This window comes from Pongo abelii, chromosome 9, assembly GCF_028885655.2.
Source record: "Pongo abelii isolate AG06213 chromosome 9, NHGRI_mPonAbe1-v2.0_pri, whole genome shotgun sequence".
Lineage (NCBI taxonomy): Eukaryota > Metazoa > Chordata > Mammalia > Primates > Hominidae > Pongo > Pongo abelii.
The window spans coordinates 133233204-133245358 of record NC_071994.2 but is presented as its reverse complement, the minus strand read 5'-3'; the positions used below and the strand labels follow the sequence as shown (position 1 = coordinate 133245358).

General features: G+C 42.0%; 1 protein-coding gene across 3 annotated transcripts in view; it reads left to right on the top strand.

The window, feature by feature from the left end:
• The window catches only part of PRDM10 (PR/SET domain 10), a 104270-nt gene that overhangs the window by 33269 nt on the left and 58846 nt on the right, over nt 1-12155 (top strand). For 2 of the 3 annotated variants that reach the window (XM_009247255.4, XM_009247256.4), the window contains exons 2-3: nt 7855-8040; nt 11045-11209. In XM_009247255.4, coding sequence (XP_009245530.2) covers nt 7972-8040; nt 11045-11209 — 234 coding nt within the window. In that variant the 5' untranslated portion in view covers nt 7855-7971. 3 annotated transcript variants of the gene reach the window in all.

Here is a 12155-nt window from a genome sequence, read left to right as displayed (position 1 = left end):
TTTTGCTAGCTCTGCAGTGGGGGAGTGTGTGGCAGGAGAGTGCCCAGCACCTTGCCAGCCTCCTGGCACCTGCTATTTACACCCTACCCAGCCTTTTTTGCTGCCTTGAGGTTTTCCCACTGCCAGGCAGCACAGAGCTGGCTGCTGTGTTAATTTTGTTGTTGTTATTATGATTTGATTTTTTGCACTCATCTTTTGCCGTGTTTCTATATTGCAGTGTTGATGGGTGCATCAGCAGATACTGCTTAATTTTTGCCACATTTTACCCCAGCAGGTTGCTATTTTGGGCTCCTGAGTCTTACGTCCTGGGGAGTTCTGGATGTTGGCTTTCGCTGAGAAGGGCTTAGTGATGTTAGGAATGAGGCTGGTGGGTAGTGAGGGCTAGGATTGCGGGGTGGGTGGCAGGAGCTCAGGGTAATGTCAGAGAGAGAACAACAGAAAAATTCTGCCTCCGCCCCCCAATCTCTTCTGTGGAATCTGGTCCCCGTCTGTCTAGGCTGTTTCCTGGGCCCATCCACAACTCCCTCCCCAGACTGGCACTCACCCTCCTCCGTTTTTGTCCTCACAGTTTTTATGTTCATCTTGCAGGCTCATCAATCTCCCTATAACTTCTTTCCGTAGCATGTCTACAGTTGGATTTCAGGGAGAGAGCCCACAGTTTGTGCTAGTTAGTTCATAATGAGCCGGAAAAGTTTATTTGTAAGTGCATTGTCTGGAATGTGGTACACTTCTTGCCTTATCAATAATGACGTGTCTGGCATTTGAGGTGCAAGGCCAGTACAGAAACCTTTGTTGCTTCTTAATGTGTCTGAGGTTAATAATGTACCAGCAGTGCTGTGGAACTTAACCACTGTGTGTCACAACATTTTAAGTGAAATTGTATTTGTAGTTCAGCCTGGGATTCCAGGTACTCATCTACCTTTGAAGGTGAATCTGGGCCTCTTCCTCCACCTCTGTTGCAGATGATGAAGACAGGAGCTCCTGCATCCTAAGTCCCTGGGAGTTCTGGATGTCGGGTTTAGCTGAGAAGGGCTTAGTGATGTTGGGGGCGGGGGAGGCTGGTGGATGGTGAGTGGGTAGGGCTGTGGGGTGAACGGCACAATGGGAACTCAGGGCTCCTAGGAGGGCAGGTGATGGTGGAGGCTGGCACACCAGGATACTCCATTGTCTGGTGCCTGCCCAGCCTTATTGCTGAACTAGCTGGAAAAGTAGGAGTTTATCCTTCCTTTCTACTTCCCCTCACTCTTCATCACTGTCACTCTCACCCTGCAAGTGTCGCCATGGGGTGAGCTGCAAAGTGGGGTGTTGTCTTTCCAACTAGATTGTGAGTTCTCTGGGAGCAGAGTTTTTTGCTCACCTTTTTCTCCCCAGTGCTTGCCATGTACTAAAAAATGTGTTTGATGTTCACCAAGCATGAAAAAAATTGCTACCCTTTCTTGAATGTTCATCACTGTTATGTGATCACAAATATTGCCATATTTTATTGAGTCTAAGATGTTGATGGTAAGATACACAGTGAGTTTACACATTAGTAAGAAAGAAAAAAATCTTGCCAATTGTACTTCTGACACAAGTGTTTTTTTTGTTTGTTTTTTTGTTTTTTGTTTTTTGAGATGGAGTCTCACTCTGTCACCCAGGCTGGAGTGCAGTGGCGTGAACTCAGCTCACTGCAACCTCCGCCTCCCTGGTTCAAGCAGTTCTCTGGCCTCAGCCTCCCGAGTAGCTGGGATTACACGTGCACGCCACCACGCCAGCTAATTTTTGTATTTTTTTTTAGTAGAGATGGGGTTTCACCATGTTGGCCAGGCTGGTCTCGAACTCCTGACCTCGTTATCCACCCGCCTCGGCCTCCCAAAGTGCTGGGATTACAGGCATGAGCCAGCGCGCCCGGCTTCACAAGTGCTTTCTGTCATTTAGTATTTTAATTATATACTTACTGAAAGAGCTCTTCTGGATTTGTTTAGACATTGATTTTTATCATATCACTCTTCAGCATACAAAAGAATGAAAATATAAAGAGAAATAGATTGACTAAGATATTCCTAAAATTTCTCCAAGAGTCTGATTCTTCAGAATCTTTTTTGACTTGGAGTTCTTGATGTGGGTGGTTTTCCACACAGTATCATTCTCTGTGCCACCAAGAGCATTGTTGATGTGGCGTTTCTTAAAAGAGGGCACACCACTGTCTCCAGGAATCTTCTCTAAGCATCTATTACCTGTTCTGCAAGTTTTAATCCTGCTGTTTTCTCACTCAACCTCAGGCCATTTTTTTCCCGTGAATCTCAGTAATAACAACACATCATGCAGCTTCATCCACTTGGGCTGTCTTTTATACCTAGGTTCTGTAAGGACTTCGGTGGTTAAGGTCATTTTTCCAATGGTAGATATTTGCTTCTCTAATAAAATTTGTGCCCTGCTACTGTTCCCATGTCTTTTGGTTTTAATACCAAGTTATTGGGTAATCTTTTTGAAGACATTTGAAGTGGCAGTTAGGCTCAGTATGTCAACAGTGCACATGACTCAGTCGAAGTGAGATCACACATGAGTGGGCAGTGACCCTATGTCCTGACTGCCACCTGGATGACAGTAACTGCAAGATGCCACTGATTGTGAAATAGATCCCTGTTTCAGAAATGTTAAAACATGGGGGGAAAGTGCTTTATAGACTCGATGAAATACATAACATGTAGTTAATTTTTACAGCAACCATGCAGGGCAGGTAATTTGGATTTTTTTGTTTGTTTGTTTGTTTTGAGATGGAGTCTCCCTCTTGTTGCCTAGGCTGGAGTGCAGTAGCTCGATCTTGGCTCACTGCAACATCCACCTCCCAGGTTCAGGCGATTCTCCTGCCTCAGCGTCCTGAGCAGCTGGGACTACAGGCACACACCACCAAGCCTGGCTAATTTTTGTATTTTTAGTAGAGATGGGGTTTCACCATGTTGCCCAGGCTGGTCTCGAACTCCTGACCTCAAGTGATCTGCCCGCCTCGGCCTCTCAAAGTGCTGGGATTACAGGTATGAGTCACTGCGCCCGGCTGGTAATTTGGATTTTTAAGTGAGGATACTGAAGATCAGAGTGTTTGGCTGACTAATGCCCCAACTAAGTACATGGAAGATTTGGGAGCTCAGAACCCAGATTTGTCTGATTGTAAAGTTCACACTTTAGATACTGTACAACACTGTTCAGGAAAAAAAGAACTAGAGTAGAAGCTGCAAGAAGCCAGGGATTTTTTTTTTTTTTTTTTTTTTTTTTTTGGTAAACGTGTTTCTTAAGGACCTAGAACAGTGCCTGGCACATACCAAATACTAATAAATACTTGTTGAATAAAGTCAATCATTAGAGAGAAAATAGAAATGCAACCATATCATTCTCTTCCTGGAAATGAAATCTGTAACTCTTTTAGGACAAGGGGAAAAGGACAGAAGATGGCTGCTGTTTTCTAGACAAGGTATAGTTGTGGCTGTCCATTCCGTCAGGTCTGTAGGAGACTCAAGAAGGTGAGGGGTGAGAGTCTATCCCTTGTTACCGGAGCCATCAGCACCTGCCAGCCGGACAGCGGTAACATGGCTCCTGCCCCTGGGATTCTTCTTCTGTCTCCTGTAAATCAAAATCAACAGGGTTATAAACATTGTGGAGTTAAAAAGAAAATTAATAAAGGAAAATCAATATGACAAGTCTTACTAGCAAAGATATTCATGTACAGGGAATATATTGTTAGATTTCTTTTCTTTCTTTCCTTTTTTTTTTTTTCTTTGAGACAGGGTCTTGCTCTGTCGCCCAGGCTGGAGTGCAGTGGCACGATCTGGGCTCTCTGCAACCTCTTCCTTTTGGGTTCAAGCAATTCCTGTCTTGCTGACAAAATCTTCAGCCTCCTGACTTGCTGACAAATCCTCAGGCTGACCTCAGGCTGATTTGCCCGCCTCGGCCTCTCAGAGTGCTGGGATTACAGGCGTGAGCCACCTTGCCCAGCCAAATTGTTAGATTTTTAAAGAGTATAAAGTGTTTTGAAAATTCTGAAGCTCTGTATGGCTCGTTTGTGAAATATGAAAATTGATATATTTAATCACCTACTATGTACTAGACCTTGTGCCTAGAGTTGTTACATACATCATTTAACCCTCACAATAAAATTATCTCCATTTTACATATGATAATCACTTTAACTGCACTAGTATCTTCCCTCAGAGATTCCAAAAAATGTGGGATACTAACACATAAAATGCAAGATACATTGTAAAGCAATGTATGTCCAAAGTTCTCATCATAGTGCCACATGTAATAGCAAAATATTAGAAATAACCTAAGCGTTTATGAATGCAAGATTAAAAATATGCAGCTGTAATGAAGAATGAAGAATGTCTGCATATATATGGAATAATATGAAAGGTATGATATTACATGGGACAAACAAGATAAAGAAGAAATGCTACCTTGTATGGAATCAGTAGTATGCATCTATTTGTGGTTGGAGAGGGAGAGAGTATGTATATGCTTGTGTGTATGTACACAAAATAATTTTTGGAAGAAAATACAATAAATTGATAATATAGGTTGCTTCTGAGGAATGGCTAGGGCATTCCAGGTAGAGAGATTGTCCACTGTATACCTTTTTGTGCCTTTTGAATTTTGAGCCAGCTGCATTTACTACCTATTAAAAGAGATACAAATAAAATTAAAATAGAAGAAATAAAGTATACCTTTCTAGAAATGAAAACAAAGACAAAAAGACTCTCTGGGCTGTGTGCATTTTGTGAGGGCATGGGCTGTACCTGCCGATCCCCGCAGCACCCCAGTGCCTAGCATAGTACACACCTGAGCATTTGTGCTATCAGTGAGCCAAGCTGAAGGAAACAAGCCACTCAAATTCCTCTATCGGAAGGACACCACATCTCTTCTGTGGTGTCTCTGCTAAAAATACATATCCTGAATCTAACCATGAAGAAACATCAGACAAACTTAAATTGAGGAGCATTCTGAAAAATAAATGACCTGTGCATTTCACAAATGTCAAGGTCACGGCAGACCAAGAAAGAGCAGGGAACCATTTGGGATTGAAGGAGACTGAAGGGCAGGACAGCTGAGTGTGCTGTATGCAATACCGGATTGCATCCCAGGCCAGGAGGAAAAATGTTGTATTCTTTTTAAAGGACATTCATTAGAGTTGACAAAACTTGAATAAGGTCTGTGAATTAGGTAACAGTACTGTTTCCATGTTAACAGCCTCATTTTGATAGTAGTACTGTGGTTATAAGAAAATCTTCTTGTTTTTAAGAATTAGGCACTTAGGAATTTAGGGGGAAAGGGGCATTGTGTTGGCAACTTACTCTCAAATGGTTCAGGTGAGAAAAGGGAGGGAAAGAAAGAGAAAAAGGGGAAATAGTAAACATGGTACAATGTTAACATTCAGGGAATTGGAGTGAAGAAACACAGGAATTCTTTGTACTATTTTGACAACTTTTATGTCTGAAGTTATTTCAAAATAACTTAAAAAAAAAGTTTCCTACATGGAACATGTTATGACTTCTTTCTTCTCTTCTCTTCTCTTCTTCTCTCTTTTTTCTTTCAGCAGGGTCTCTCTGTGTTGCCTTGGCTAACCTTGAACTGGGCTCAAGTGGTCCTCCCCCTCAGCCTCTTGAGTAGCTGGGACCACAGGTGTGTGCCACCACGCCTGGCTCTGATTTTGTAATTACTGAGCCTCTTATGTCCTTTTGTGCAATTTTGTAGTTTTCTTCTTATAGATCTTTAGATGATTGGTGACATTTATTATTGCTTTCTTTTTTTTTTTTTTTTTTGAGATAGAGTCTCACTCTGTCACCCATGCAGGAGTACAGTGGCGTGATCTAGGCTCACTGTAACATCCGCCTCCCAGACTCAAGCGATCCTTCCACCTCAGACTCCCAAGAAGCTGGGACCACAGGTGCACACCACCGCACCTGGCTAATTTTTGTATTTTTCGTAGAGATAGGGTTTCATCATGTTGCCCAGACTGGTCTTGCACTCCTGGCCTCAAGTGATCTGTCGTCCTTGGCCTCTCAAAGTGCTGGGATTACAGGTGTGAACCACTGTACCCAGCCTATCCCTTTCTTAATACTTTTTGTTTCTTTAAATAATGGCTTTGTTGAGATATAATTTATATACCATATGAAACTCACCCTGAATATCTTTGTATATATTTTTAAATAGTACTGCTATGTAAGGAAGGTATGCTTTAAAAAAATCAACTTTATTAGGGTATAATTTAAATGTAATAAAATTCACATATCTTAATAGGTTGATGGCTTTTGACACACATATTCCTTATGTAACCACCACCTCAATTCAGATACAAGATACAGGATATTCCCGTTTCTCCATGAAGTTACCTTGTGTTCCTTTCTTGTTACATTCACCTGTTGGTGGACGTGGCATACTTTCAAGTCCCCCCCAAATGGGGATTGGAAGAATAGGGTGCATGCAGGGTGAGTAAGTGTGGTGGGGGGCCCTACAGGGTGGGGATGAGAATGATGATGATGAGGCGAAGCAGGAACAGGCACCTGGATGGCTCAGAAGATGGACATGGCATCCCCTCTTTTCCAGAGTTGGGCACAGACTTTCGAAGTTCACGTACCTTCTCTTTCTTTCTTCTTTGGTCTTTATTCTGGCGTTGTGGCTGCTGCCCTGTTCACACAGCAAATGTCAAGTGGACTTTTAAAATACCAACATTTTATCATCATCAAAAGGGAAGACTGACTACCTTAAAAAGCCTATTTTGGGAAGGAATAAGACTTTGAGGTGCAGATATTGTGCATGTTGAAGTTTAGTAAGGCTTTTTATTTGGCCGCTAATCACTCCAACACTGACCATGTGAGAAAAAAAGTTTGTATTTGCATTCACCAAATTTTTTACGCAGAAAATGTAGCTCCCTCCACTTGCCACTTTCCTCTCATCTTGAGACTTATTATTCTGCTGTTCATTTTGAGTAAAGGTGGTATGGGAAGTTAGTGTCTACAAGGAAAGAGCCTGCATTTGGCATCTGAGAAACTCATTCTCCTCATGAGAACTAAGATTACCTTCAGTATTTTTAATGAGGATTGCATTATACAAACATGCACACATTTATGTATACACAAATATATATGCAAATATATATAATTTTATAAGATATTATATATACACACACACCCCCCCAGTGAGTGTTTAGAACATAGCAAGCATGCAATACATTATATTATTATTTTTTTAAATTTCTTTTTCTTAAATAGAGATGGGGTCTTGCCGTGTTAACCAGGCTGGTCTCAAACTCCTGGCCTCAAGTGATCCTCCCATCTTGGCTTCCCAAAGAGCTGGGATTGGCCAGGTGTGGTGGCTCATGCATGTAATCCCAGCGCTTTGGGAGACCAAGGCAGGTGGATCACTTGAGCTCAGGAGTTTGAGACCAGCCTGGGCAACATGGTGTAAACACATCTCTACTAAAAATATAAAAAATTAGCTGGGTATGGTTGCTCATGCCCATAGTCCCAGCTGCTCAGGAGGCTGAGGCACGAGAATTGCTTAAACCTAGGAGGCAGAGGTTGCAGTGAGCCTAGATCGTGCCACTGCACTCCAGCCTGGGCAACAGAGCGAGACTCCATCTCAAAAACAAAAACAACTCCCCCCACCCCCCCAAAAAAAACCCAAAGAGCTGCGATTACAGGTGTGAGTCACTGTACCTGGCCTATATTATTATTACAAATAATGTCTTCATTTTTACGTTTTTTTGCCCAGGTGTGCTGCTTTTTGACAAAGCTTTTTTTTTATTATTTGTGGTTGAAATTATAATCTACTAAAATGTATTTATCTACTGAAAGTCTTGGTTTCTTTTCTGTGTTTTCTCAGGCACGCTGCAGACAGAACTTTCCGTCCTTCATGAACACACGTGTGGTAGACAGATGACTGTCCTGTACCCTGTGCTGCTCTAGGTGTGCCAGACGTGGAGCTGTCCAGCTGGGAGAAATGGATTCCAAAGATGAAAGCTCGCATGTGTGGTCGACATCTGCAGAGCATGAACAGAATGCTGCACAGGTGAAGACTGGTCTTTTACAGCTTGGTATTGAGAGGTTTTCAGCTGGACACAGTTTGCTTACAGCAAAGAAATACAGCTGCTATCTAGTAGTGACTAGTTGTTAGAAGCCGACATGAAAAACTCGTACACAAGGAATAGGGGCTGTTTTGGCCCCTTGAATGCCCCATCGATGTGGCTCACCATGACTTAGGAGAGCTAGACCACCAGCTATAGGCTTCTCTGCCTTGTCTGCAATTTACTGTCATAATCTGTTTTACTACCCCACTTTATTTATGTTATTGGTGCTGAAAACCTCAAACTATAGTTTGTTTCTTTTATGTTATCCATAGGAGTTTGGTCCTTTGTGTGTAATGAGTACAGGTATGTCTATAAAGTGAGTGGCCTTTTCTTTTCTTTTTAAATTCAGAATGTAAACCTCTAAGTGAAAGTTGTTCCATTATGAGTCAGCCACTTTAGAGGTTAGTCACTTGACCAAATGCTGCTGTCATCGATGAGCTTTGCCTTTCAGATTGCTGCTAGAACCAACCACATGTTATTTTGACTGTTCTTAGTGAAGGCAAATCTCTGCATTTTTGGTATGGAGCTGAATTTTGGGATGATTAGCAGTCATATGGAGCCATGTTTTATATGTGACCAAAGTATAAAACTTAATTTTTAAACATTGTAGTAAACATGCACATGTAATATTTCATTAAATTACATAACCATAGTACTAGTATCAAAATCAAGAAGTTATATTGAAACACTTAAGTATGCAGATTCTATTCAATTTAAGCAATATAATAAATATACAATAAATAAAATTGGTCATCTGGTATGATTAAAAAGTCTCAGTATGGGCCAAAGATGGTGGTTCATGCCTTTCCAAGCAGTTTGGGAGGCCAAGGCAGGAGGATCGATTCAGTCCAGGAGTTTAAGACCAGCCTAGGCCACAAAGTGAGGCCCTGACTCTACAAAAAAAAAAAAAGAAAAAAAAAATTAGCCAGACATGGTGGTGCATGCCCGTAGTGGTGCAGTCATGTCTCCAGGAGGTGGAGGCTGCAGTGAGCCATGACTGCACCGCTACACTCTAGCCTGGGTGACAGAATGAGACCCTGTCTCTAAAAATAAAAATAAATAAAGGCTTAGTCTGATTGCTTAAAAAAGTTCCACCGATGTTTTCAGCAGAGTATATGAGAATTCTGTTTTGTTTCTCCTGGAAATCATTTTGAGGTCACTTCCATGCAGCTATGTATTTTGGTATATTTTATTTATAAACAAAATTGTAGTTCATTGAAAAGCAAAACAAAAGAAAATCTGGTTGTGACACTGCATGACCAGGGCCGTGTCTGTGGGTAACCAGATAGTAGATAGCCAAGGTCAGGGTCCCCGTGGCACTCCTTCCTCTCAACTGGTTCTTCCGCCAGCTGGGAATTCTGATTTAATGAGTGATGAAGACCAAGCAGAAAAGCTTGGATAGCTTGTCTGGAGGAAACATGTTTTCCCTTCTTAAGCACTGAAACTAGTTCAAGGCTTTGATGTTAATGAACAAATCTAAAGTCACGAAATTGTCTTATAGCAATTAAGGCTGCTCAAATATGAGGCTAATTTTTCCAATAGACAAACTTTATCTTCCCAGACAAATCAAATTTATGTAGAAGCCAGACTAATCATTTAGCGTAGAGGTCGAGGTTTGTTGTATTTCTGTGGTGTTTGATTACATTTTGTCTCTTAGGTTTCCTTCTGGGGATTAAATTAGTTTATGTTATCTTTGGGATCTACTATCCTTCACTAGAGAAAACTGACATAAAAAAGTTAGGTCCAAAGCCAAGGCAGTATAAGAGCAAGGATTCCACCCTAAGAGTGCCTGACTTCGATAGCAACACATGCGTTATTTCTCTCCCAAATGTGTGCTTGGGCCATCTGCTTGCAGACCTTCAATATCAGGCATCAGGCCATGTGCCAAGCTCAGGCCTTCAAGAATTCAATCCTCCAAAGCTGACCACTCAGAAAATGTTTTACAAAACTTGATTTCTGCTTTAGTTCTTTAGGTCTTGGGAGAAAATTATTTACCCTGGTGAGAGCTGAAATAGTTGTCAAGAACCCCTTAAAAGTTCTTTATTAGAATTTTCTGTGTCTTCACCTACCTGGCAAGGAAGAGTTCTATTCCATTCATTGATTCAGCAAGCATTTACTGATATGCCTCCAGTATGTCCTTTGTGTATGAAACAACTTGCAGGAAAGAAAGTGACCTTATATTATTTTATTTTATTTTATTTTTGAGATGGAGTTTCACTCTTCTCGCCCAGGCTGGAGTGCAATGGCGCGATCTCGGCTCACTGCAACCTCTGCCTCCCGGGTTCAAGCAATTCTCCTGTCTCAGCCTCCTGAGTAGCTGGGATTACAGGCGCCCCCCCACCACACACCCGGCTAATTTTTGTATTTTTTTAGTAGAGACGGGGTTTCACCATGTTGGCCAGGCTGGTCCTGAACTCCTGACCTCAGGTAATCCACCCGCCTCGGCTTCCCAAAGTGCTGGGATTACAGGTGTGAGCCACCACGCCTGGCCAAAAGTGACCTTATTTTAATGTGTCTGCTGAAAGACACTATTAGTTATAAAATAGAATTCTTACGATGTGTTGACAGCAATTGGCTTTTGAGTCTTGACGTATTTTTTCACACCACAGAGTAATTTCCATGTTTTATTCTGATAGTGTTGTCAAGCAGGAATCTTCAGTGTCATTTCCAGGATCAATTAACCATGCCCTTATTACTCCCCAAAAGAGTTATCTGCATTGGACATTTGAGGCAAAGGGGAATTTAAGTTGGTTACCTAACATTTAGCAGTAAATCAATGACAAGGTCCTTGGATCCTCCCCTAGTCACCACCTCGGTGTAGACAAAGGTGTATCCATCCCCATTCTCCTGTCACTGGGGATGTTTTAGAAACCCAGGTGTGCTTGTTGATCACTTACCTTCCCGAGACTGATTTTGTTCTTTGTACTTGTCTCCTTTTTATGCCAGGTGCACTTTGTTCCGGACACCGGAACAGTGGCTCAGATCGTCTATACCGATGACCAGGTTCGCCCACCCCAGCAGGTGGTGTACACGGCAGATGGTGCCTCCTACACATCAGTGGATGGTCCAGAGCACACGCTGGTGTACATCCACCCGGTGGAAGCCGCACAGGCATGTGAAGGATTATCTGTTTATAATTTGTTAATTAACTAATTAACCAATTACTTGTGTTTACTTTCTGTCAGTCATTGTGCTAGGTACTGGTGATGCAGAATGTATTCAGATAAGATTTGTGCTCTCAGCCAGGCGCAGTGGCTCATGCCTGTAATCCCAGCACTTTGGGAGGCCGAGGCAGGTGGATCACGAGGTCAGGAGTTCAAGACCAGCCTGGCCAAGATGGTGAAACCCTGTCTCTACTAAAAATACAAAAAAGTAGCCGGGCGTGGTGGTGGGCACCTGTAATCCCAGCTACTCGGGAGGCTGAGGCAGAGAATTGCTTGAACCTGGGAGGCGGAGGTTGCAGTGAGCCGAGATTGTGCCACTGTACTCCAGCCTGGGTGACAGAGCAAAACTCTGTCTCAAAAAAAAAAAAAAAAGATCTGTGCTCTCAAGGAGCTTGTAACCAACTTGGCAGAGGAAGATGTGATTTATTTCTTGACACTAAATGCAATAAGGAGTTACAGCATGGGTTCGTATATAGCTCTTCTCTCCAGTTGACTAGGTTATGAATTTGTTATTATTCCTGCGTGTCAAGAACCAGGCCAAAAATGGCTCTGTGAAAACATACAGATTATTTCAGCTCAATGTGTAAGAAAGCGTCCTGCTAAGCTTATTAGCTACCACTTCTTAATAACTTACTGATTTGCAAGGCTGTACTAGAAGCAAAGATGTTTACTGGTAAAATCTGTACAATTATAGCTGCTTTTATTTTATTTCTTTGCCAGTGACTTGCAGTATAGCTTCCAAATGAGTGACGCCAATATCCCCCAACATATAAATGTTAATTTACATTGTTAGCACTTTACAATGTATAAAGTACTTTGAAACGTATATCTTTAACATCTAAATTGCATACTTTTTTAGTAGCATCTTCGTAATAAAAATTTGCCCTCACTTG